Genomic DNA, 27,910 nt, shown 5'->3' on the forward strand with positions numbered 1-27,910 from the left:
ATAAGTTTATGGAGTTACAATCTATGTGAGCTGGTTTCTGATAAATCAGTATTTACCAGAAAGAGGTTTTCAATTTAAGAATTTAAAAATCTACCTTAGGACATTCAAAGGAGGACTAGGGTAGTTTTTTCTAATAATTTCCTTACAAGTCTAAATCACAGAAAAAAAATGGTATTTGCATTAGGTTTTGCTTGCAAGGAAATACAGCAACAGTCTAATTTACTAAATTATCCCGATAGGTCAAGACAAGCTACCTTAGTTCATACAAGAGAAACTGATTTTGTAAATATGCGTCATCTTGGTTCTATAACAAACCATTAGATACCTACTTTGTTTTGCTTTCCATTGCCTCCATGACAGAAAAAAATGCCTCAGAGATCTGCTTGCCCCAAAAATGTGTTGAGAAACATAATTTGTCTTAATACGCTGACCTAAAGTCTTTGTCAATAAGCAAATTAAACTGGACAAAAGCATAAATTATATCCTTATGCTCAGCAGCGTTTTGTTTTCATGGATAATCTCAATAAACAAATTTTAGAAGCCAAAAGGGCAGATGGTAATGTATGAACAGGCAAAAAAAGGAAAAAGGAATTTTTCACACAAGCCAGTATGTTTCATACAACAAGAAATATGGTAGGCGTTACAACCAAGACATCAGCTCTATTGGCAAATCTTAGCAATGGTCTAATTGTTTCCATGATGATTCAGGCATGATGTCATCCTGGCTCTGGCATTAAATGGGTGGCTAATCTCACTGGTGCTATCTACAGAGACAGGGTTTGACTGTGCCACATAGTTACACATACAGTAACCTCACTAAGAGATGCAAAAGATAAGGAGGAAAAAAGCTTATGCTGGTACAAGTGGTGAAATTCCACTGAATTACATCTTGGTGGTACCACTGCTACCTGGCATCATAGTTCAGCACAGTGAGCAAAAACAGAATACCTGCCCAGCTTTGATGGCATTTATATAAGCAACGTGGTAGTTCTGTAAGCTAGACTGAGGCATATTGCTGTAAAGCTGTAACTCCATGGGAGGGATCAAAGCTGGAATGCCAGTAAGAATTTATCAGGCAGGGAAAAAAAGCCTTGTGACATATCTAGGTTTTAGTCAAAGCAGAAAAGATCTAATAGCTAGCATTTCAGAAACAATTATTCTTTGCACAAGCTATTTTTTTGTTGTTGTTCACACACATCACAAAACCCCTCCACCCACACTCCTGAGCCAAGGAAAAAACATGTTCTCAGCTTTACAGATGAGTAAACTGAATCACATGGCTGACAAGTTTGACCTGTTTCTTAAAGATAGGGATTTAAACAAAACAAATACCGCTTTGAAATAAATGGATCTTTCACTAGCGTAGAAGAGGGGTGAGGAAAGAAAAAGGCCCTCTGCATTCTTTTATGGATCAGCTGCGGTGCAGTCAGTGATGGCATGGAGCTCTCTTTTTGGTGTGAAACAGACGTTCTCCCTGGAGAACTTACTGTCAGGCAGACAAAGGGGAGTTGCAGCCTCTGCCTCTGCGAACAAGGCATCAATGCTGACACAGCTCTCAAGAGACCTGTCCAACTCCAAGCCTCACAACTCATACAGTCTGACATCAGTCTGCACGCATTTCCTCTGAACATGCTTTACAGAGAAATGTCATTCTCAGCAACTGCATGAAATGAAACTGAAGCGAAAAAAAAAAATTGATATTGAAAATAATAACAAAAAAGCTCAGGCTGTAAGAAAAAATGGAGCAGCTGCAGCATTGTACTGCAGCAATACGATTGTTTCTCAGCCTTAAGATATAAAATATCACGGTTATAAACATACCATGGAAAGTTCTCAAGGAAAACCAGTCTGGTCTCTTGATGACAGGGCAGAGTATCAGGGAGGAGAACTAAAAGCTCAGTAATTAAAGCTCAGCACAGGCATTTGTTTAAGGACCGAGTTTCAAAGCAAAACCAGCATGCTGCTCCATGTACTCCAACCTCGGTCATGCAGTAAGGATACCCATGCCAATTTTAAACTGCCTTAATTCAAGTGACAAGTCTCAACAGAGGCTGATGAGCCCTGAAATACAGGCCTACCGTCAGGCCCTGCTAATGCTGGGCAGGCACTGATGCACAAGCAGTGGTGCAAATGTGAAGCTGTTTGGTCAAATTAGTCCTGAGACTGGAACGTGCAGAAAAAATACAACCAGACAGTATGTGAATTTTACTGGAAAAAACCTCACCAAGATTATTCTTGTTCTTCTTGCTGTTCACTATGAGTAAGTCTGTATACGACCAAGCTGGTAATGTCACCAAAGAAATGTAGCTTAGTGACTTCTGAGAATCTTAGACCCCAGTCTAGGAATCAAATTTAACCGTTGTACTAAGCAATGCCATTTTCGAATTTCACTGGAATTTGTAATTCTTGTTTATGTTTAGAGCTGAATGTAATCCACCACAGTTTGTGCCCTTGGCAAGGGATGTCCTATGTTTACTTCTGAAGCTCCATGGTTTAAGCAGGAACTTTCAACAAGTTCTCAGACAAGATTGCGGACAAAACCTACACGCATTATGTTACTGACCTATTGCTAAAACCCACAGAAATCTTACTCGTGTTGTTGCTAATCTCTCTTACTTTAGAGGAAGCTGGGGAGGTTATAGCTAGGTACATCTCTGCAGTTACACAAATGCTGATGGTTGTTTCATCTCCCAGGATTACAGAGATGGCCATTGCAGATCATTTACTCACTCAGGACTCTTCTGTGCTTCATGTGATGGTAGGTAACATTTGATGCTTCAGTGGAAGATGTTGATAGCACAAAAGAACATGCTTCATAATACTATTCTGTATGTACCAGGTACATGTTTCCTCCTAAAATTTAGGCAGCTCTACTGCTGAGGAGTATAAACCTCAGGGTAAATCCGTTTGTTCTCTCTTGATAAACCAAAACAAACAGAACATTCCAAAAGGTGGTATAACTCCCCTTTCCTTTTCTTTTCCTTCCCATTCCCGTTCTCCTCTGTTCCCTTCCCCTTCCCCTCCATTCCCTTCCTTTTCCCTTCCCTTTCATCCAGGAAGTCTTAAAATGAAAGGTTATCTATACTCAATAGGTTGCATGTTTGCTAATTTGTAAAGACAGTTCAGATAGGAATGAACCATTTGTCATCAAAAGCATTGCTTACTATACTCATGTCTTCTTGCATGGAGGTTTACAGTGCAGTTGAAAATCCAGTTGTTTTCTATTCAGTGGTCTTTTTGCATCCTATGAAACACACAAAACCGGCTCACAGGAAGCTCAATGCACAGGAAAAAGCAATGAGCTGACTTCTGAAAACATACATATGGACAAATGCTAATTAGAAAAAGGATTAAAAATGACATAAGACATTTTTTACTCTCATGACTGTTGTGTAATTCTAAATAGTTTGGAAACATCGCTAACAAAGGAACTGTGCCTCAGGGAGCAGTCTACATTTGCAAACAGAACTGGCTGTCAACCCTGGAGCTTATGCCCACTGCTGGCAACTGAATATTCAAAAAGGGAGACCAAAGAAACCTCTAGTGAGCATCTAAATAAACTAATATGTAAGGCAACATATCTGGAGGGGGGGAAACACTGCATCGTGCAAGGATAAAAAACAACAGACTAATGAATCCTCATGTACTAAACCACATCCAGCATATGCTTCAGCCCACATGTCTATCTGTGGACTCACAACTCCAGTGTAATGAGTTGTCATCTGTCAAGGGAAAAAAATAAAGAAACACAAGAGGAAAAGGCTTTCAGAGCTGAATCCAAGCAGCTGAAGTTCCACCTGTGTGCCAACTGCAGGCTGGTGGGCACTGGTATGCTCAAGACAAAGAAATCAGAGACTGAAGTCTTTACATGAAAAAAAAAAAAAAAAAAGCATCTACAATAAAGTAATGCTGCAGTGTTCTTCTCAATGCCAAAATTGGCACGCAGAATTACACACAGATTAAATGGAATGAGGTGATGAGCATATTCTTGCAGTAGCCAGCACTTAGAAAGTTGGGGTTCTATTTTCTTTGTGTGGAGTTCTGATTGGCTTTGCTTTAGTTTTTCAGATTATCTTCTGAAAGATTATCTTCTCAGTTTAAAACCATTCTCCCTTGTCCCATCACTATCCACCCTCGTAAACAGCTGTTCCCCCTCCTGTTTATTACATGATCCCTTCAAGCACTGGAAGGCCACAATGAGGTCTCTCCAGAGCCCTTTTTTCTTCAGGCTGAGCAAGCCCACCTCCCTCAGCCTGTCTTCATAGTGGAGGTGCTCCAACCCTCTAATCGTCTTAGTGGCTCTCCTCCTGACCCTCTCAAACAGCTCCCTGTCTTTCCAGTACTGGGGGCATCAGACCTGGATGCACTACTCCAGATGGGGTTTCATGAAGGCCGAGTAGAGAGGGACAATCACCTCCCTGCTGGCCTGGAGCCCAGGATACCATTTGCTTTCATTTGCAAGAGCACGCTGATGGCTCATGTTAAGCTTTTCATCCACCAGGATCCCCAGGTCCTTCTCTGCAGGGCTAAATGCCCCTGAATACTTTCACTAACTGTGAAAGTCACAGAACTGCATAATTACAAACCTCAGTTTTAAAAAGTAAGTCCCTCTTCTTGACAGTGGTTGTGATTTGGCTCCTGGTGATGAAGACTCACAGAATTGCACAGAATCATCAAGCTGCTAATGCACACACGCAAACTTGCAGCACAAGCCCTGTGCCCGAACTGCCTTGCCTGTCTTTCTTTGCCTCAACAGTTTGCTGCTGCTGAAATACGCTCCTGCACAAGCAGGCTGCTGCTGAGCTCACACCCTAGCAGGTCACAGCAATGTCTTGTGCATATGCTGCAAAGCTAAGGTGTAATTCATTCTCACACTCAGAATATAAAGTTAACACATCAAAGCAGTACTGACAGGGATCCTTTCAGCACCTTCCTGTGCCACACCTTCACTGTCTTGAGAGAGTGAATGTTACATTATGTGGTTTATTTCCCTTCCTTCTTCCTTTCACCTGAGCTGAACGTGTTATTTCTAGCATTTTCACATACTAAAGCAGTTCTACACAAGAGAAATTAAGCAAACTTTAAAAAAATAGACCTGAAGTTAACAAAGAACTCATCAAAATTTGTCATGTTTTCTAAAGCTTTCTTCAAAAGCACAGCCTTCTCCCCTGTTCACGGAGAGGTGAGGGATGATGTCTCTGAGTCATTCTCCAAGTGATGTGGACCTTCTTCACTAAGAGTGTCACTGCTAGCAGAATACTGTGAAGAGCCAGCAGATGTCCTGGAAATGCAGGGGGTCAGCTTGACCACCCCTGTATTACACAAGAAAAAACTAAGCTTTTAAAAGCAATCTTATTCTAAATAAAACATACAAATAATAATAATAATACAGTAATATCAGAAAGGAATGGTTTCAACAAAAAACTACTGCAGAGTGCAAGATCAGTATGGAAAAAAAAGCAGATTTGCAGTTTCTGATGAGATTCTGATGATTTTACAGCTGTATTCTTCTCAGTCTGAGAAGCCAAGCTGAAACAAAAGCCAACTGTACACATTCATAGAAAAACGGACACTTTTCAGGCTAACTAATCACAGTCCCAACTGAAAAGAACTGCCCTTTCTACAAATTTCAACATACGTGTCTCATGGGGAAACATCTGTCTAGAATGCTCTACAGTTTTCATTTATGACTGAAACTAAGCATCTACACTGGCTCTAAACGTAAGGCAGAACAAAACAAAGAACAAAGGACGGCAATCTTCTGAGATAACAAAATGGAGGAGGCAAAAAAATCTGATATTACTATCTACATTCAAGTCCAGGCTGGATGTGGCTCTGGGCAGCCTGGTCTAGTGGCTGGCGATCCTGCCCATGGCAGGGGGTTGAAACTAGATGATCTTTGAGGTCCTTTTCAACCCAGGCCATTCTATGTTTCTATGATAAATGTCCAGTCTTTCAAATACAGAGAACATGGAAGCAGTTATCTGAGCTGCTGAAATGTAGGGAAACTTCAGACAACTAATAAAAAAATAATATTGCAGTATTTTTTCAGAGACAGTGCAATGACCTGAGATAGGTCATTATCTTTCATAGGACAGATGAATAAGACATCAGTGCAGCCCAAAGGAGAAGAAGATGCAGAGTTAAAGGGTACCAGCACAACAAATACCAGTCACACAGGGCCACAGAAACTGCACCAGACACACCAGACGTGCTCAGTCAGAAGTTCTATTACAAACCAAATACATGGTCATATTCTTAAACTTCAGAAAGGCACTTAACTTTTTGTTAAAACGTGACAATAGTGGTGATTTTTATTTTAGCAGAAAAGAAACAGAACTCAATGGCATGAAGCCAAAACTAGGTATACTTGCTTCAGCATAAATGGGTACATTCAAAGTGCGGTTAATTAATAACTGACACAACCTAGCTAAAGGCAAGACGCACTCATTGTCACTTGACATGTTTAACATGGAAATGAGATCCCTGGAGTAGGGATTGCAGAGCTGTGGGCCTCCCAGGCAAATGCACTACCACTGCTCTTCCTTCTCTTCTGTGTAGAAAACGATGTCATTTCAGTACTTTTGTTCACAGCAGCTGCAGCAAAGTAACATGGAGAGGTTCCCCCCTTAAACAAATTGGTCCCATTTTACAATAATATACATCTGGCAAAAGCTGGTAAAAGGTTTGGAATTCAAAGGACCATTTAATACCAAATACCATTTAATAATTAATCCAGAAGTCCTAACCCAGTTTGTTGTTGTTGTTGTTGTTCATGTTGGGTTGCAGTATGATGATGATGTGAGAGACCATATGTACTAGGAATACCAGAGTCAAAATAAGGTCAAATCAACAAGGGGACTCAAACTGAGGTTTAGATATGTCATTGGGTAGGACAGAATGTCCCCCAGAGAAGAATCGGATTTAGATAAGACTCAGGAGTTCTTGTATGACTAGAAGGAGAAATATTACAGAGTGTCAGCGTGAAGGATTTCAGCAAATGAAAAGAAACTGAAGATTAATTCAAGTCCTTGCCATGCGTTGGCTGAGCCAGAGTGGGGTGATTGGAACTAGCAGAACTGCCATAAAAAAAAGCTGTTTACAGAAAATAATTGGAGAACTATTGCTCATGCCTTAGCTCAGCAAAAATACAATTCTCTGAGAATGAGGATTTTGGTGCCTAAATACAGAGAGAGATTAGAATTACCTTTCATCAAAGTTATAAAATACTGAAAATTGAAATGGCCGTCAATGGCTCTGTCATGAAAACACGAGAAGTGCACCAATGAGCTTTAATGACAGCACAAAATTAGAAGCCATCACAAAAACAGAGGGCTGAGTATCATAGATGATGAATCAGATGACCCTCACAATTTCAATAACAGAGACAAAGTGAATTCAGCTCAGGAACCATTTCCAACAAGCACCAAAGACAAGGCAGCACCACCCAGGCATGCTCCACAGCAAAGTCCTCTAATATTACCTTTGCAAGCCTTGAGCACATATGCATTTCAACTTCACACTGCATCAAACGTGTCTACATCATCGTTCCAGAAAAACACAGCTCACTGTGTAGCAGCTCACTGAACATGTTCTAGAGCTTCGGAAACAATCACAGCCAATGACAAATGCGATGGAGATTTCAATTCATGCAGCAATTTGTGAAAGACAAGGAGCAGTTAACACAGGCCGTCTCCAGATCATTCCCTTTCATGAAGTTTGGCAAGCCTGGCATCTTCAGCAGTCTAGCTGTGATACACCCAAAAAGCTAAACCCAGCATCTTCATAAGGTGCATTCCCATAGCTGATGATCTGTTACAGCTCAGCAAAACTTCAAAAGCAAATACTCAAGTGGAAGTTCTCTTTTGAACCCCTCTGTGTCTGTGGCCTACTTTCAGAGAGAAGCACCTCTGGGGTGAGCAGCCTACATGTCCAGGGAGTTGTGGAGTAACCACTCCTGTTGATGTCCATTACCCTTGTCACCAGTCTTAGAATCTGGCATGAGCTGAACTCTGGTAGGTAGAAGTTTAGGTTCTCTGTTTGTTACCAGTCAAACATTAAAAAAGGGGAATGGCAAAACTGGGCAGCCTACACAGGTAGCTCTGTTTTGAGGGAAAAGGTGGCTAGACTCATCAAGCTAATTGTTGAACAGCAGGTCATGATGGAATTAGAGCCTGAGAACGTGCTCTGGTAGTAGTAGAAGGGTGAAAAAAGTCATTGTTTTTAACTGAACGATTCACATGGCATGGCAGAAGAGGACAGAACATACCCTGTCACAGCGATAATTCCAGAGCTGGACACAACTTCCTGCTGTACTGCAGCAGACTCAGTGAGCACACACCTGCCAGACAAGAGATCCCTTTCAGAGATCTGAGCACAGCCACTCGTGTGAACCCATCTTCACCGAGTTATTCCTGCATGGCTAGAGGAAGCAAGGCACTTTCAGAAGTAGCTCATTACTTGCACATCCTACTCCTCCCACATGTACTCACATTCCTAGATGTAAGCAGCACAGCTTGGGTGACCTGTACATTGCAGCAGCATCTCTCTCCCAGTTAGCTCGCTGTTCTGTATAGTTTCAAAACACAGATGCGTTCTACTTCTACAGGCTATACAACTGTCATCTATGTTTCGTCAATCCCCAGTGAGGCACTGGTGCCTGATCCAGCTGGGTTTGGTAGAACTTTTGCCTGCTCAGCATGCATGGATGGGAGCATCCGCACCAGCTCTGGTGTCCTGGGCAAAATGGGTAGCAGTCTGCACTGCAGGCTGGGTGATACATCTCAGACCTGGGCCCGTGCCTCCTAACTTTTGGTCTGGTCATTGTCACCCTAATGGGGAGATGAGGGAGTAAAGGGCATTTATGCACACAACGTGAGCTGTTACACACCATTAGGCCCAGGACCTGAGAAAGGTCTGAGGCTCTTTCAATTTACTAGCGCAGATGCACCCAGCAGGCACAGAGAAGAGTTACAGAGGCTGAGTTACGCCTGGGCAAGAACAAACAAGCTTAAACTGACTACAGATGCATATAAATAGAGAAGAACATTTTAAACCTTCAGAACTGTGAGTTCTGAAAGAGCCTTTCAACAATTGCAAGACCCCATACTTTTAAGATGAAAAACTGTCAGTTTTTGAAACAGACCAGAATGGGCTGCCACAGCTTAATTGTACGATCCTGGAGACTCATTGCAGCCTAATGGATAAACACAGTAAATGAAAACCAGTGAATAGGATGAGTTGTTGTAACTAAACAACTTCTAAAATGCTGACATTACAAAGACGCATGCAAAGCAGCCTTACTATTAATTTGCTTGGCTAAAGAAATCAAGTCTTGGCAACAGCATTGCAAGGGGCAGGGGGGAGGAAATCATTTATGAATCCATTGATTCCCTCATTCAAACTTCACCTTCTCTTGGAGCATGATGAAGACTTCAGGAATATCACAACTTAATTCTTTTGAAGTTCTCTAACTACTCCTTGCTTTTGGTTCCTGTGACAAAAGTGACCCACTGCAATCAAGGTTTAGTGGGATATGTTTGCTGAAGCACTGTGCTGTACAAAACAATGTGCCAAATTCAATTTGAAAATAGCAAACAGGGAGAAGTTCCATCATGAAAGAAAAAATCCTTTTAAGAATTGATGTTTTGTGCTGATCGATTCTCAGTTTAATGGTACTGAAAGAGAAAAGTGTAAAACAATGGGGTTTTTTTGTTTTTGTTTTTTTGGTCTGTTTGTTTGAGAGAGAGAGAGAGAGAGAGAGAGAGAGAGAGAGAGTCTTGATTGGAAAATAAAAGCCACAGCTCATGGATCAGTACATGCTTTCAATTCATCATTTATTCAGGATATACCAAGAATGTTGTTGAAAACATTATTAGCTGCTACACTAGCAGATATATGAGAACTCCTCCCTGCATCTGTCAAAAGCAGCAGTCCAGAATAAATATGTATGTATCAAATCTGTGAATCTATCGGCATCATGAACGTGCTTGCCAAGACACAAGCAAAGCTGCAAAACTAACAATGACAGATTATCACTTGCAAACTATAACTTAATGCCCTGTGTTCAAGCACCCTGAAAGTATTCCCAGTGCGGACTCATATTTATTTAATTCTTACCTACATGGACTTCACAAACGTATCCATATATCCTTTAACACATTTTTACAAATGCACTGACTGCTTACAAGTTATTATTTCCTATATAAATAAAGAACTGAAATCAAACCAAAAAGCACAACGTAATCAATGAAGTTAACATGAAAAAAGCCTGCTAAAATAAAAAGTTTGTTCATGATCCAATACAGCAAAATCTTGTATATTCCTAATGTCAGAAATAAATACAGAAATAGACTCAGTTTTATCACCTTCACATTCTGACTATGAAATTCATCACACTAAAGTGTAATCGCTGGCTACTTACAACCTAAACCAGCACATGGAAATAGGTCTACATCATGTATACCATATTAGTTATGGATGAGTACTGGAACCAATGGTCAGAACAAGATAATTAACCCCCCAAAAAGTAACCTGGGATCATGCTGTTTGCATGATATACGACACTTTTGAACACACCTGATTACAGTGCAAAACAGAAAAGGCATGAGCCATAAAACCCTTTGTCTTTTTTTTCTGATCTTTTTTTCATTACAATGAGTACATTCTAACTCATCTAGAAACTGCTTGTACAAAAAGCAAATTACAAGACTTCTGAGTCGTGTAATACTGAGCATAGTACTGCCCATCAGTCTACAAAACACTATCTACATGGACATTTGTGTAAGTACTGACATTGCACCTCTGCCATTTTGTTCAAGGTCAAAGTTGATTTGCCTCTTTACTGATAGACCTGGATGAATTTCAATAGCAAGGCAATTATCGTTGCTCATAAAATTAGCCAGTGCCCTAAAGCACATACACTTCTCCAGCTACAGTGGCTAATATTAAAAGGCATTATTTCTATCTACACACGTTGTCTTTTGCATGATCATGCAGACTTTGAGTGCTGTTAATTAGCTGTGTAGCTGGCCCCAATATCAGTATGCATTGGTCATAATTTCGACACATGAACACAACTCACACAACTTTACTCATCATATTTCACACTAAAATTCTACCAATGAAGCTCAACTGAACGTCCCACTTTTGCTGATGTTCCAAACTAATTATTCAAACCACTGATGATGTTTAATAGCACACAGCTCCACGGACTAATCCATTTAGTCAGCCACACAGTTTCCTTTTTACATTTAAGGATTGTCAGTAACTGGAACATAGCACTTACCCACAATGATCAGGGACCCATTTTACAGTCACCAGGAGGAGATGATTCCGTACAACTTGCACAGCAGCCTCCTGGAAGGTGCAGCACGCAAAACGCTGTATTTTATTCCAGTGATGAAAGCTGGCAGGCAGCAAAAACTGTCAAGACTTACAGTCAACAAGCTAGCAAAGACTGGAAAAGGTGGAATGCCACATCAGTCTATCTGCACGTCCAGAGAAGGGCAACGAAGCTGGTGAGGGGTCTGGAGCACAAGTCTGATGAGAAGCTGAGGGAACTGGAACAGCTGTGTCTGGAGAAGCATCTTGGGGAGACCTCATTGCCCCCTACAACTGCCTGACAGCAGGTTGCGGCAAGGTGCAGGTCAGCCTCTTCTCCTAGGTAACATCAGTAGGGTGAGAAGTAATGGCCTTAAATTGTACGAGAGGTTCAGGTTGCAGACTTGGAAAAGTTCTCAGAAAGCGTGGCGATGCACTGGCACGGGCTGCCCGAGGAGGTGGTGAAGTTGGAGCCACCGTGCCTGGTGAAGTTCAAGAGCTGTGTGGATGTGGCACTGAAGGACTGAGGGCTGGCGGGCACGAGGCGATGGGTGGGTGGCTGGACTGGATGGCGTCAGCAGTCTTTCCAACCATAACGGTTCTACGATCCAGGACGCCGTACGCTCGGAGTTCCCTCAGCAGGGTGACGTTTACCTCAGCGCCTCCTAATGGCCGACAGGGAATGGGTGCGCGAGGCTCCGCGCATGCGCAACACTCATCTCTCCTCCCCCCCCCCCAAATTGAACGGTGGCGCCACAGGCCGTTCCGCGCGACGCGATTGCGTCAGACGCAGGCTCGGGCCGGGGCGGGGCCGGGGCGGTAACGGCGCGATTTTTCAAAATGGAGGCGCAGGGGGAGGGGGGCGGCCGCCGGGCCCGCGAGCGGGCAGGCCTGGCGCGAGGCGGGCGGCGGAGGGCGCCGTGATGGCGAGCCGCGGACGCGGTCCCGAGGACAACCCCTAGCGAGACCCGAAGAGAGCGGCCGGCGCCATGGCGACCTGTATCGGCGAGACGATAGAGGTGGGCAGCGGGGGCCCGGCTCGGGCCGCCCCGCCATTTGCCGTGGGCGAGGCCGAGCCGGGTGGGGTCGTCCCCTTCCCGGGTGGGAGGCGGCCGCCGGTGTCGGCGCGGCGGTTAGGGCGGCCGGGGGTCGCCTCGAGGCGGGCCACGGCCCGAGCCCGGCCCCCGCGGGGCCTCGGGCGGCTCGAGGCGCCGCGCATGACGCTGCCATGGCAGCGGCGTCGCGGCGGGCTCCCCTGGGAGCGGCGGGCCGGGCGGCGGGAAGGCGGCTGCCCCGCGACGCCACGGGAAGCGGCGGGCGCAGTGTGAGGAGAGGACGGCGCGGGGAGGACGACGATGCCGGGCGCGGCGCTGAGCGGCCCCGCCGCCCTCTGCTTGCGTGGCCCCGAGGGCTCCGTGCGGGTACTGACCGTGTCTCTCCGGCGGTTATGGGCTGCGGGCCTTCTCGGGGGCGCACTCTCCGTCGCGCTGGGGCTGACGGCAGTTTTGTGTTCGCGTTGCAGGACTTCAAGGTGGGGAACCTCCTGGGAAAGGGCTCCTTTGCCGGGGTCTACAGAGCGGTATCCCTGAAAACCGGCCTGGAAGTGGCTATTAAAATGGTAAGGCGGCCAGCCGGGGGAATCTGTGGCTTCTGGGGCCAGCAGAGGTGATTGTAGCAGGTCGGAGTGGCTGTGGCCAGACCTCTTGTTTCTGAGTAAGCGATGCTGAGAGCAGCATTTGGTCCTGGAAGGTGCAGCACAGTCGAAAAGCCCATATTGGTAACTATTAAAAGTGTTGATGTTGTTGTTAGGATGACTTGAGCTGAGATACTTGGTTGTAGTTGTACACTCATCTCTGTAATTGTGATTCAGAAACTGGCACCCACAAAAACATTGTTTAGACTGTTCAGCTGGAGAGGTCCTGAGCACAGGAGGTGCTTGCAGCCCTTTAACTTGTGATGGCCTTGAAACATTTCCCTCACTGTAAGGGCAAACCTTTACAAAAGGAACTCTTGTTTCAAATACATTTTGCTAGTTTTTATTACAACTTGTAGTACTTGCATTTATCTATTTTTCTAATGCTAACTATCTCTAGCGTGTGTGCTTTGCAAACTCGGCACTGGATTTCTCTCAAAATTTTGCTTCTGTTTATTCATTATTTGAACAACTGTGTTTTTCTCTGTTTCTCGAAGATACTTGCAGGAAAATGCATCTATTTTGAAATGCATACTAGATTTAAAGCAACAAAAACCTTGTATGTCAGGGTTTTCAGGCAAGACACGCATTGAACAGTTAAAATTTTGAGTTTGGTTAACAAAATGTATATAATCAATGCTGCACTACTTGAAAAATATTGTGATCTATTTTCAGATAGACAAAAAAGCCATGCACAAAGTGGGAATGGTACAAAGGGTTCAGAATGAGGTGAAAATACATTGTCAGCTAAAGCATCCATCTATTCTTGAGGTAAGATTCATGTACTTTTAGCAATAACTGCATATGTGACTTGCTGTGTGGTCTACAGGTATTCTAATTTCCTTGTTTTGTTTTTTTTTCTAGCTTTATAACTATTTTGAAGATAGCAACTATGTGTACTTGATACTTGAAATGTGTCACAATGGTGAAATGAGTAGATACATAAAGAATAGAAAGAAACCCTTTTCAGAAGATGAAGGTGAGACTTTTTTTCTATGAAGCTCTCTGTATTTACACATTGACTTATTCAGTAAGCTTGATTCCAGTGAAAGAGCACTTAAAACAGCTATCAATCTGAAACTGTACAGCTTAAAAACTTGTCAGAAGTGGTAACCTAGAGGTAAGTTATGATAAACATTTTCACTTGAATATTTCTGTGCTTTTATTTCTGTTTACGTCCTTTGACAGTAGTGTGTGCTATTTGGGGTTTCAGAGAAGCTTTATACACCAAATTACTGTATTGGCCTTCCAGATTCTAGTTCATCTTATGTAGGATCATTGAAAATCTTCAGTGTGTTCCGAATGTGTGTGTAAATGAAGATAAAGCAGTTAACTCTGTACAAGTTATGTAAGGGCTAAGTTAGGAAGAAGTCCAGTATGAGGAAGAAATATTCGAATTGATTTGTCTGGAATTGTTTGAAAGACTGGCAACTGAGGAGAAATCCTGCTATAGTTTAACTTCTGTTTCTCACAAAAGTCATCTGATAAAAACAAAAATCCTGTCTTATATTTAGAGTTCACTGTCAGTGATTTTAAAACTTTAAATTGGCCATTATTCTTGTGAATAGTGTTTGCACAAGTCTGCCAAAAAAAAAAAAACTTAATTGCACTTACAAACATAGTAATTTTTTTGTACAAATGAGTGTGAGAATTTCAGATGTAGCATGGATCATTGAAAGGCAAAGCGAAACAATGCAGCTCCAGAAGAAATAACAGGAAAGCAAGCTGCTGTGTGCACTGATTTACAGTGCAATCAGACGTGCTGTTCTGGTTTCACCCCATTCGGGTTCATTGTTTGTTGCCTCTGCTGTTCCCGGAATTCCTGAGTTGGTCACACAGTTGGTCACTGCACTGCTGTTTTAATTTACCTGCTTGTCAGCTTCTAGTCTTATTCTGTCAAACTACTGCAATTAGTGACTTCTTTGGAAGCTGTCCTAGGGCTGGATTAAAGGGGTACTGTTACACAGGCATCTGTTTAATCCGGGTCTGCTCCAGCAGAAGCAGTTCATATGATCATAACCGTTGTGCTGAAAGCTGATAAAACCACTGACTTGGGTTTAGGAAAAAAAAAAAAAAAGCCTGTTTCTTTGATAAGTGATTTCTGCAAATGTTTGTTCCTCTGCAGTCGTTGCCATCTGCAGAGAGAGAAAGAATTGTAATTTGTTTGAATGATTCTTAAAATTGCTGTAATCGAAACATAATAAATGGTGCTGTCCGAGCAGCATTGGGGTTTTGTTGTTCTTGCTGTAAGCTACAGCTTGAATGTTTCCTGAATTTCATAGAATTCATTTTATAATGTATTTCGTAATGTTCATACAATTTATAATGTATAAGAACAGAAATATTATGACAGTATTATAAATATGGAAGGTTACGAGAAACTGAAATACTTCTGGGTTTGCCTCATCCAAATTGTCTCCTGTACTTTATAACCAGTGTATAATGAAGATGTTTGGCTTCATGTATTTGTTTCTGAAAGTGATGAGAGCAATTTAAAATTTAAGGTCTCCGAAGCCTAATTTAAGGGAACTTCGCAGATACTTTGTTGTCCTGTGGTAATTGCATGTTTCTGTTATCACAGAAACAAATTGGATTACTGCATTACAGAATGGTATCTTATGGACTGTTGTAGAAGAGAGTAACGCTGTGTTGCTTCAAGCAAAAAAGCAGGAAGTGTTATACCTACCTCATTAGCATGACACTTAAATGCTTTTGTAACATCCTCGCTAGTTAAGAAAAGATAAAGGAGAGACAAGTAACAAACTTCAAAGGGTTATAATTTTCAGAGCTGTGATTTCAGTTATTGCACTAAGGCTTTTGTTCTTGTGCTTTTGGCAGCCCGACACTTCTTGCATCAAATTATCACGGGTATGCTGTATCTTCATTCTCATGGAATACTGCATCGGGACCTCACCCTTTCCAATCTCTTACTCACCAGTAACATGAACGTCAAGATTGCTGATTTTGGACTAGCAACTCAGTTGAAAATGCCTCATGAAAAGCATTATACCATGTGTGGAACTCCGAATTACATTTCACCAGAGATAGCCACAAGGAGTCCACATGGACTTGAGTCTGATGTGTGGTCTTTGGGCTGTATGTTTTACACTCTTCTTATTGGAAAGCCACCTTTTGACACTGACACGGTGAAGAACACGCTGAATAAAGTGGTATTAGCAGATTATGAAATGCCAGCCTTTTTGTCCAGAGAGGCACAAGACCTTATACATAAATTACTTCGCAAAAATCCAGCAGATCGTTTGAGTCTTTCCTCTGTGTTGGATCATCCTTTTATGTCCAGGTGTAGCTCTGCTCGGAGCAAAGATTCAGGAACTTCGGAAGATTCCATGGACAGTGGAAATGCTACTATCTCTACCACGTTTACGGGCTCTTCCAGCATCAGTACCAGTGGCTGCTTGAAGGAGAAGAAGAAGCTGTTAGTGGGACAGCCACTCCCAAATAAAATTACTTTTTTTCCTAAAAACAAGAATCCCAGTAACGCTTCATCTGTCGATGGTTCTTTTCATCAGTGGGGAATTCAAGGGAAAGAAACTGGTGCAGGTGGCAGGGGAAGAGTCATGCAGCTTGCTGAAGAGAGACCGCATTCCCGCTACCTCCGAAGAGCCCACTCCTCAGATAGGTCTGGCACATCCCACAGTCAGACTCAAGGAATATCAAATGTCGTTGAGAGGTGTCACTCCATGGAACTGCTTTCCAAGCCTAGAGGAGGAACGAGGGAAAACACAGAATGCTTTTCTCCTGCGAGCAGTTACACTGATATGGGAGAAATATTCAAGGAAAAGACTTCTGGTAGTTCTGGCTCTTTTGAAGGGCAAATATCTCCGCCTGTGAAAGATCAGCCACAGTAAGAATGAGTTCTTATTATGATGAAATTTAGAGTTACCTTATGTTAGAAGCATTTCTTTACTTGGGACTAGACTGCATTAAGTACCAAAAGTCTCAATGCTTGTCGCTGGAATACAGCATATAAAGGGTAATATTTGATGCTTTTGCTATGGAGAGGTTCACCTTCTGCCTGCTGCCTGCCGCCTGTCTTATAGTTCTTAGATGCAGCGTGTGTACCAGCTGGAGTGTAGCTTTTATTTATCCTGCTAGAGCTCTACTAATTATTTACTTCCTTGTATAGCAAGCCGAGTTCTTTATTCTCCACAGTGACTGTGGTAGAGACCCTTGCTGACTTCTCTTATCTGTGTCTCTTCTACAAGGAGAAGTCATTTTGTGCATGACTGCCAACATATGTACTTGCTGCTCTGGGGTGTTTCAGTTCATCTTTAGCAGCACTTTATACCAAGACAAGATTTTAAAAAAAAATTTAAGTTAAGGATTATAAAATGAGCAACACTTTCCCTCCCAGAAAGGAGGGAATAAACAAATAATAAAAAAAAATATATAGTCAAATATAATGACCTGAAACTTAGTTCTGTATTTGTATTTCCTGCTTGGGAACTCTGGCTTCTTTACTCTCATTTGACAGATTTTCCCAGCATGTACAAACCAGCCCAGGTGTCCGTGCAAGGGATGCTAGGGTGTTTGGTGTTAGATGGAGGTCTGATCTTTATTTTCTGTGCACTGCTGTGCAACACAAACCTTTCTTTCTCATAATCTTAATCTTTGAATTCCCGGAAGTTTCTTTCCTGTTTCAATATAAGGTGTATTTTGAGTTGTCTCTTCTGCAGTTGTAACATTGTAGCACTTGTGCAAGCATTGTTGATGTAGTCTTGATTACATATGTAACTTCTATTTTGCAGCTCAAATTTTCTCTATCCAATGAAGCCCCCCCCTGGTTTGTTAGAGCAGAAGTCCCAGGCTGAAACCATGCAGCAGTGGCTTGGAAGCATGCAGACAAACGGTGAGTTATGAATCAGTCATGTATCTCTGCACTCAAGGTAGAGTTGTAACCTGTAACTATTTCTGCTGTTTTTCTACATTTTATTTCTTTGAACTTAGAAGGGATTCGCCACATAACTGTGATGCTGGAATGTAATACTAGCATCCTAAACATTGGACAGATTTCAGAAGGCTTTTTAGATAGTACTCTTCCCAAGTTGTTGGATTGATGTAACGAGCCATATTTAACTGCCATCAGAAGAGTGGAGAAACTTATTTGAATGCTTCGCTTACCAAAATGTGATGTTTTTCTTTTTCAGCATTTTAGCAAAAACAAATCAAGATACAAAGAAGAAAACTAATTTTTAGAACCTACCCTTGTTATTGAGTCCTTATCTGGACTTGTAAATAAAATGACAAGATTGGCAGGTGACTCAAAAGCTCTGTTAGTTTAGATGCGCAAATAAATAAGCCTTGAAAGAAGATGTGACCTCAGTGAAAAAGAGAAAGATAATGAGGGTGCAGAAGGAAGGGTGGAGGAAAGGACAAAAGGCACAGAAGGGAAGGAGGTGTTCTTGTCCCGCATTGTGTTACATGATTTTCAAATAATGAAATTTAATCATAAAATGAAATCATAAATCCATTCATGCCGTTTTTTTTTTTTTGTTCTGATATTACTGGACTCCTTACTTCTTACCTATAGGAAACTGGAATCATGTGACATATGGTCCAGATAATCCTATTTAATTTTTGGTTGTTTCTCAGCTGTTCTACAACATGGCAGGAATGGGTTGCTTAATTGGGTGAGGCACCTTTGTTATTTAAGCCCTCAGTCATGGGCTTAAATATCAGAAATAGAGAAAAAGTAATAGGAAGCTGAAGTTCAAAAATAGTCTTTTTTTCTTTTTAACAAGTAACTGGAAGGCTTTTAGCATGCACATTTAACATTTGGAATACTAAAAACCCAGTTGACGTTAAACACTATTGTTAGCTAACTTGAAACATGTTAATCTTAGTGGTTATCTGGATGGCAGCTAATTAATTGTCTTCCAACAGATTGAAACAGATTATTAAAGTCTTAGGATTTTGTTTCACATTGCTTTTGTGAGGTGATTTGACATATAATAAGGCTGTCATAACAAATAAATTTATGACAACCTTAATTTTAAAAAAAGTTTTTTGAAATAACCACTGAAATTCTGTGAGGTCTAATATTGGTTGAACTGAGTATTAAATAAATCACATTGCCTGCTTAAATAAGCTGCCTAAGATTTGTAAGAGCTTTTCAAAATATAGTAGCAATTTCTGGCCTACTAAGACTCCTGAAATCTCCAATGTTCTTCCACAATGCTTTCAGCTCAGCTGAGACCACCTGAAGACCTGATTGGTAACAGTAATGCACATGGAGGCTTTCGGTATCATCTGGGTGTGCAGCAAGATGCATCAAGGAATGGATGGAACACCTTGAAAGATATACGGGATCATGATGCATCCCATGATTATTCACATTCTTTGAATCAGAGAAAACCAAACAAATATATTCCCGAAGTTCTCTGCCAATCTGGAAAGGGTCAGACATCTTCATGTGGCCTTTGGCCGGCTTCAGAGCAAAACCAAGTGTGGGGCCAAGAACCATCAGCACGTCAGAAACCTACACTGCGAAGTATAGTCTCACCTCTCAGTGCTTACAGGCTAAAACCAATCAGGCAAAAAACAAAAAATGCAGTGGTATGTATCCATTTTTAAAACTGAAGTTTAAAAGACACGAATGTCTTCTAAAAAATCACTTAGGAAATCCAACATTTTTGCTAAAATTCTATGTAAAGTTAAGTTATATGAATTTATATTGCTATTAATTTCATTCAAATATATCAGTGGAATTCATTGTAGTTTTTCTGAATATGGACTTACTGCAACCTTGTGGCCACTTCCAGCAAGTGTTGCTGCAATGCTTTTAGCTTACAAGCAAAGAACCTACAAGAAGTCCTAAGAACTACTGGCCACGTATATATTGCCTACAGTTTCAAATATCCAGACTGTTTATCTGTGCAAGTTGCACTTAAACTATTTGATATGGTTAAAACACTAATACTTCTACAGATCATGTGAATAGTTGAGTTATTATTAATAGGTAAAGAGTTTCACTCTCCAGTACTTGAACATTTAAGTGCTGCTTTTTTCTTTTCTTGTAAATGAGGGAGGAAACAAAACAAATCAAGTTCTGTTAATTCCTCTGATTGCGTGAGTGCTCTGGTTGTTGTTCCTGCTATCCAATTTCTGCCTTTTGTTCCATTTCCTACCGTCTTGCTCGTCTCTTCTCCTTCTTCCATTTCTTATTATTTGCTTTTAAGAGCATAATACAGCTGACCTGCCTTGGTTTGGTTTGTCACTTAGAAAGCCACATCCTCCTTGACCAGGTTTGTATCGTGAAGAAATTTTCTGCACTAATCTAGAAGTTAGTGTGAGAAGCATTTATCAGTTTGCAGTATATTCTAGAAATATTCTGTATATATGTTTCTAGAATAAAGCTGTGTTTGTAAGATATTTGTGGAAAAAATGTGAACTCAGCCTGCTAGGAAGTACATTTTTTTTCCAGTTTAACTTGCTGGTTTTGTTTTAAATGTTCTAGGTGAGCATTCTAGATACTGGGGAGGTGTGTATGGAGTTTATAAAAGAACACCATTCACAAGAATTTGTGAAAGAAGTTCTCAGAATATCTTGTGATGGAAATATGGTGAGAATTTGTAGTTTATTTAACGTTATTCCAAGTGCTTGCTTGTTTTCTTTCAGTGTTTGGTTTTTGTTTTTGTTTGTTTTTTTTTTTTCAAGCAGTTATGTGCTTGGAAATGCTTTGTCAATGTGTGTGCAGACATGAGCTCTCCCTTGCTCCCATGCTCTGCCACAGCACAGCCCTGTGGATTTGAACTTATGGAAGCATTGTTGAAAGATGCTGCCATTAAATAATCAATTAGAGGAGTAGAGCAGTTCATTGTAAATTATGTTAAACTGTGCCTTTCTTCCATGGAAGTTGCAACTATAAATACATCTTCTTCCCCTCTTTTGTAGATTGCAGTTTATCACCCGAATGAAGGAAGAGGCTTCCTTCTTGACGACAGGCCGCCCATTCTTCCTGAGGACAGCTGTATGTATAATTTTGACAATTTGCCAGGTAATGTGACATTTATTTTTAAGCCATGATGACTAATGTGATGCTTAAATGAATCTGGAGAGTAGCTTTTACCCTCTGCTTCTCAAATGATCAGGAGGATGAAATTCCCTTCAGAATGAGAGTCCAAGTAGTTTTACTGGAAGCTTTTCTGAAATTTGCTGAGAATGTGAACACGTTTTTATGGAAGTGATAAGGAACTGCTTACCCTCTTTACCATGGAGTGTACTAAGCTCGAGATTATAATTATTTTTATATATTATAATATTTTTATTATTCACATTGGAAACTGTTTAAGTATTACTTGAAGAAACGTAAAGTGAACTTTAAAAAACGTTATCTCTAATTTGCACTTCCTAATACTTACATAGCATGGGGTGAGAAGGGGAAAAAGATATTTGAAAGCATTGACAGACTACTTAATACAAACAAGTAAAGAGCAAACCTAACCTAACTACAAGTTCTTAAAAGAAATACTGTTCTAATTAGAGAGAGAAGTCAGGTTTCACCTGGAGCCATGAAGCCAGCTGGACAATGATAGCTGCTTAAATGATGCATGCAGAATTTTGCTCTTTTACACTGATGTTCTGAACTATTTTGATTGAAGAAACAGCATCTCAAGTTGTATGTTTTTGGTGGATTGGTGGAAATTAAACTCAGTTTCGTATTTCTGTCAACTACTGAAATATTACTTATCATTCAGCTATAAAATAGATATTCAAGCTAGTGCACAGTGTTTTATCTGACAAGTCATAAATATTTTCAAATATTGTTGTCTTCTGTTTTAGAAAAGTACTGGAAAAAGTACCAGTACGCAGCCAAGTTTGTGCAGTTAGTGAGAACAAAAACCCCCAAAGTTACATTCTACACAAGATATGCCAAGTGCATGTTGATGGAAAATTCACCTCCGGCAGATGTTGAAATATGTTTTTATGATGGTATGTATTCATTTTTGCAATTATGCAAAGTGATGTTTAAAACACTGAAATACTGTTAAACAGTGGATGCTTCAGGTTGAAGAAATGCAAGAAACATGATCTTTATCACTCTGTCTTTATCCTAGCGCTCAAAGATCAGTTATTCATTAGTTTGTTTCTGGTATCTTCTTCAGTGAGTGCATTACAAAGGTATTATTGACCTATGTGTTTTCTTTTATGAGATCCTTGGCTCTACTTTTGGGAGTTAACCTGTTTACTGAAATCTGTGTTCCTGCTTCTCCAAGCTTGCCTTTGTTTCCCACTGTTGGCTTCAGAAAGCAGATGGCCACCTTCTCTAGCTGTGCCTTTAACAAGCCAGACTGCACTGACTTGTTTTCTCATCACAGGCTTCTGTGAACTAGTTGAATTTGCCACATGTAGATAAACCTCAGTGTAAGTTACCATGAAAAAATCATGTAGGTAACAGTTCTGTGACTGAGGATCTGCTATCGAGAGAATAATGTCAAATACTAATAGGTCGTATTAACCAATTTTTGGCAATGCTGTTAGATACACTAATTTTATCTCAGATGAATGTTTAGAAAGGCAGTTGTTAAAACGTGATAAATGCATGATTCAGCCTGTTTAAGCAGTGATCTCTGAGCATAGAGGGTATTTCACTAATGTCACAGTTCCAGTTGAAGTTACAGAGCTCGTCCAGAGGTGGTTGTATTATTGAAGTAATTCTTAAGTTAGTGAATTGCATTTCAATTGAGTGGAATGTAATGGCACGGATGTGTATTTCATAAATACTGGCACTGTATGCAAATCAGACTAGAAAATGCTTTTTACAGGAGCAAAGATACACAAGACAGCTGGTATCACTCGTGTGATTGAAAAATCAGGGAAATCCTTCACTTTGAAAGGAGAAAATGAAACAGGTTTGAAGAAGGAAATGCAAGTATATATGGATCATGCAAATGAGGTAAATGGCTTGTTGCCTTTCAAATGCAAAGCAGCCTTAAGAAATTAGATATTCTTTCACAAATGATCTAATGTCATTTTGCATATTTTTCATAACAGAGATGAGAGGTGGAAAGGGGCTTGTGGTCGTGACTGATACTTGTTTTTGTTTTTTAAAGAGCAAATATTGATGTAGGGATAACAGTTACACTTGCCCTACGATGAAGACTTAGAGAAAACTCTTACTAGAGTTTTCTTTGCCTTACTGAAGGGATTAAACAGATCTTGCAAAGCTGCTTTACACAGTTCTTGAGAATACAACAGAACTGCTCATGCTTAACTGGGTTGCCTGCTATCTCTTCTCATGTTTCAAGTCACTTAGTTAGCAATCACAAAAGTAGTTGCTATGTCTTTGAACTTCAGAAATAGTAAAAACATCAAAAAATTCCAGTTCAGCCTGTCCTCTGTGACTTTGCCAATAGAATGTAGGGATCTGTTATTCCCCTCTCTAATCCTTCTGAAAGTGGAGGAGATGTGGATCAAGGGCATAATGCCAAATGTGCTGAAATTACCTGGGACTCTTGTGGTAGTATAGTTGTTTTGTTTTTAATGGCTATTAATATTCTGGAAGAAAGCATTTCCCTACATAGGCTCACCTGCCACAGTAAACATGTGAAACAATTAGACTGTTCTCAGTCAAACCTGAACAAGCTCAATCTAATTTCAGGGACATCGCATATGCCTTGCACTGGAATCTGCTATTTTGGAAGAAGAAAAAAGGAGTGAAAGTGTTCCATTTTTTCCAATAATTGTTGGAAGGTAACATTTTAACCAGTACATACTGATGCGCTTGAGTGTTCCTTCTAAGCAGCCTTATGCAGCTAATGGAAGCAAAGCCAGGGCTGTTTAGCAAAGGTTCATAGCCATTAGCAGAATAATCACTGTTGTTGTGGCATGTGTCAAAATGCTGGTTTGGTCCTGCATACCTTCCTTTGGTATTAGGACAAAAAAACCCAAACTAACAACTAGCATGTATAATAACAAGTCCGCAGAAGACTGGTGTCATCAAGTGTAGCCTGTGGTTTATGGAACGAAAAGCTAGGTCTTCTTGCTTGTTGCTTCAGTCCCTTTGGGAAACGTAATTTTCCCTCGTCTCATTATTTTTCCAGAAAACCTGGCAATACTGAATCTCCAAAGGCAATAGTGCCTCTGTTGTTGGACAACACCAACTGTTCAAAAGAAGTTACAGCACTGGATAGAAATACAGCTGCCAGTTCTACCCCAATTCAAACTCCAAACTGTACTCCTGTAAGTACACGAACATACAGCAAACACTGGCCAGTAGGAATTGAAAAACTGCAGGCCTACTTGAAATAATGTAATTGTTATGAATGTATGCCTTTACTAACCATCTGTAAGCATACTAAGTAGAAATTTTTGCTTTCAATTAATTTGTCATGTATAAATTTGAAATGGACTTCTCAAATGATGTCCTCCAAAGCTTTCTCACAAATGTTTCCTGGGAACATAGCTTGAAAATTGCATTCTCACGTTACACAGAACAGTCTTGAATTTGGCTTTGGATGGCTCGGATTTGCCATCAGGCCTGTGTAGCAAATAGCAGTCACTTAGGATGCTAGCAGTTGAGGCTGACAGTCTGAGAAAGTGCTGCATTTGTTTTGTTGTGGTTTTTTTTTTTTTTTTCCCAAGTGTTATGTGTAAATATTTGTCTGTTTTCAATGGACTCGATATGTGCTATATGATTCCATGACAGAACTGTGTTTAAGATTCAATAATCTAGTCCTCAAGTAATAGCAGTATCTTCATTTCCGTAAAAAAACAAACAAACAAACAAAAAACCCCACCACAATAAACCTGTCCAAATGGTCAGCTCAATGGAGGCAATTTCATAACTTAATATGTGCTGAATGACTTTCCTGAAGAAGGATTGAACTTGCTGACAATCAAATATGGGAAGAATGAGTTTTAAGTAGGAAATTTGCTTAGGACAGAGTTTCACTGATTCCCCATTTTCATAATACTGAGCCTTAGTGTAGAAAAAGTCCTCGGACATCTCATAGGCTTTTCAAACATAATGCTGTTAAATGAAGCGTGTGGGGTAAATCTCTGCACGTAGGAAAAGATTAAAGAAACAAGGGTGATAATTAGCCACTATAGTTGGTGTATAATCTGTTGGTCTTAAAAGTAAGACTGCTAATGCTGTCATTTCTGGGTTTTAGGTGGTGTCATATGAAAAGTCTACACTTACGGCCAACACTGCTGAAAGCACGTGCTCCTCCATTCATCAGACAGAATGCAGCCCAAATTCAGCTCAACTTCTGAAGTCAGTCTTCGTGAAAAATGTTGGTTGGGCTTCACAGGTGATAAAGGAGTCTTTTTTTTTTTTTTTTTTTAAATAATGAGCTTTTAAAATGTGATTTGTGAAGTATATATTGTAGAGAGTTGTGCTCTGCTACAGAGATAAGAAAATTGTGCAAAGATCCTGTCAAGTAAGCATGTTAGATAAATACTGTGGTGAACGACATAAACTGAAAAACCAAAGTAATGCCAGTTGGGTATTTTATTTGCTGCTGTCACAGGTCTCTTATGGCTACTACTAACGCCTATTAGAGTGCCTTCTATCATTCAAATTTCCCTCTAGATAAAAGCTGAAGTTGTTAAAATACAGTTTGTTTATGTAGAAGTAAATGTGCTATGACAAAGCATTTCAGCTTCATTTAATAGAGTAATTCTAAACGTTTTTATCTTTTTTTTTTTTTTTTTTTTTTAATCTTTCCAAATGATATTGCACTTGTGTTAGCTGACCAGTGGAGCAGTGTGGGTTCAGTTTAATGATGGATCCCAATTGGTAGCCCAAGCAGGTGTTTCTTCTATCACTTACACCTCTCCAGATGGCCAGACAACTAGGTGAGTGTCACTAGCGTCACTTGAAAAAAGTAAACTTTATAACTGTTGCTTTTTGTTGCTGTTAAAACTTAGCTTTTCATCATCTCTTCAGCTGATTAGCTTACATAAGCTTTATGAATAAAAGCATAGAATTTAAGGTAACAAATGATGAAGACTCCTGTTTAGTCTCAGGAAACAGCTACTGCATTTAAAAGAGGGAGGGGAAGACAATCTTTTATCCTTAATCTTTTTTTTTTTTTTTTTTTTTTCCCTTGTAAGATACTGCTAGTTCAGGGAAAATGTGTTAGGGAGATAACACATCAACATGGATGCATAGACCAAAAGTAATCAGATGAAGTTTTGGACATAATTTGGATGCAGGGCATTTGCCTCAGTCATAAAGCCATACAGTAATATGCTTCCTTTGTGTGAAGTTGAAGATGGTAACATATAACCTGGATATTATTATAGCTTACCAATATTTTTAGATGTACTTATTCTGAAATAATTTTTCAGTTAAATACATACAGGGATGGGAGGGAAACAGGACTTAAGCCTTCAAGTTCCAGTTAATTTGTCTATCTTAGATATACATGCCTGATTTAGAGGTTTGCATTTGAATTTCATGTTCTTATTTGCTTTTGCAGGTATGGAGAAAATGATAAGTTGCCAGAATACATCAAAGAGAAGTTGCACTGTCTGTCTTCTATTCTTGTGATGTTTACCAATCCAACAGGTCCCCACTGATAAAAGCAAAGCAGGTCTTTGGGCACAAGAGCTTAATAAACACACTCACTGACACGAAAGTGACTGATTTTCCTAAGCTTATCCAGAAATTCTTCAAAATTCTGGTTTTAAAAAAAAAAATAGGAAGGGAAAGGTTGTTCTACAATTTTTTTTGTAAGATACTTTACAAGCACATTTTTCCTCAAAATGATGGATGAACTTGCTCAAGCAAAACATTGAGCAACTTAATTCTATATGACCTCACATTTTTGGAAATAATCTTCTCTATTTTTTTTGTTTCCCCCACTGCTTGCTCAGTGATGATAATCAAGGAAAACATATCTGGCTGTTGAAGTGTTTGTGTTTGTAAATAACTTGTATTTTTACCTCTTACAAGTAATATATGTAAATATGTACATGTTTTATACCTTTTCATTTTTATTTTTGTAGCAGCAGCTTTTAAATTCCCTGCACAAGCATTTTATACCCCCAAAAAATAAATGCAGTGGTAAGCGTTCAGCTCTCTTTGTTTCATGTTCAAGTTCACTGAGATCTTTTCCTGTAACTAGTAAAGTTCAACTGTACCAGAAGCTGATGTGTTACTTTAGAGTATCATATGTTAGCATACGGATGGGTGAAGTTCAGGGCAAATAACTACGAAAACCAAAGCTTCTTCTCACTTGCTGAGCTGAACATTCGCACAGTGGTTTTGTATGTTTAGTATTCTACCCCTGGGCTACAGGTAACTGAAGTATGTATAGATGAAATTTCATAGGAAAGCCAATTATACATCCTGAACTGATTCCATTTGTTATATAATCATCAGTTCTTATTAACTACAGACACTCAGTGCGATTCATAGTATGTAAACTATCATAAGTAAGTAACAAACTGAACCAGCGCTGTGAGTAGCTGTTTGAAAGCATTTCTTATGTGTTGATACTCCCATTATTATTACTCATGGATAGAATGTGAGCATTCTTTCAGCTTTGTGATAAAACAGGTAGGCTGCAAGGCAGTCAGTGCTTTTAAAATATTTCTGTAGTCTTTTAATTATAGTATGCCTGCCATTCATAGTACCAATTCACCCTTGATGACGTGTGGGCCATCTCTGTGTGTTTAAAAACTTGTAATATTGCTCACACTGAAAATCTTCAGGCATAATCTACTTGGGTGTATCAACTCAGTGTACATACAGTTGAGAAAAGCCTATGTAGCCAACACCAAAAAGTGAAATGGCATAAATGCTTAGAAAATGGTTCAACTAATTTACAAAGAAATGTGACAGGGAGGTAAGTGCAATTAAATCACAGTATAGACCAGAAAACCTTTCAGCAACAAGAATAGTTCACAAGATTCCAAGGCTGA

General features: G+C 40.2%; 1 protein-coding gene across 1 annotated transcript; it reads left to right on the plus strand.

Moving 5' to 3' along the window:
- The first annotated feature begins 12,268 nt into the window (after positions 1-12,268).
- PLK4 (polo like kinase 4) lies at positions 12,269-27,129 on the plus strand. The gene is made up of 16 exons (XM_042828413.1): positions 12,269-12,341; positions 12,845-12,940; positions 13,691-13,786; positions 13,880-13,994; positions 15,854-16,880; positions 17,785-17,885; positions 19,221-19,591; positions 20,493-20,597; positions 20,930-21,032; positions 21,818-21,967; positions 22,801-22,931; positions 23,637-23,728; positions 24,079-24,217; positions 25,150-25,290; positions 25,731-25,837; positions 26,464-27,129. Exons 1-16 carry the CDS (start codon positions 12,312-12,314, stop codon positions 26,561-26,563), a joined length of 2,904 nt encoding a protein of 967 aa, XP_042684347.1. The 5' UTR covers positions 12,269-12,311; the 3' UTR covers positions 26,564-27,129.
- Positions 27,130-27,910: the final 781 nt, after the last annotated feature.

This window comes from Centrocercus urophasianus, unplaced genomic scaffold (genome assembly GCF_019232065.1).
Source record: "Centrocercus urophasianus isolate 14NV4802_14NV808 unplaced genomic scaffold, USGS_Curo_1.0 seq_3, whole genome shotgun sequence".
In the NCBI taxonomy this organism is placed as follows: domain Eukaryota; kingdom Metazoa; phylum Chordata; class Aves; order Galliformes; family Phasianidae; genus Centrocercus; species Centrocercus urophasianus.

Excerpts from the sequence above, each read along its gene's own strand:
- PLK4 (XM_042828413.1), top strand. The coding sequence starts at position 12,312 with ATGGCGACCTGTATCGGCGAGACGATAGAG. Across the intron at positions 17,886-19,220 it reads TGGAAGCATGCAGACAAACG|CTCAGCTGAGACCACCTGAA; the intron begins GTGAGTTATGAA and ends CAATGCTTTCAG. Across the intron at positions 21,033-21,817 it reads TAATTTTGACAATTTGCCAG|AAAAGTACTGGAAAAAGTAC; the intron begins GTAATGTGACAT and ends CTTCTGTTTTAG.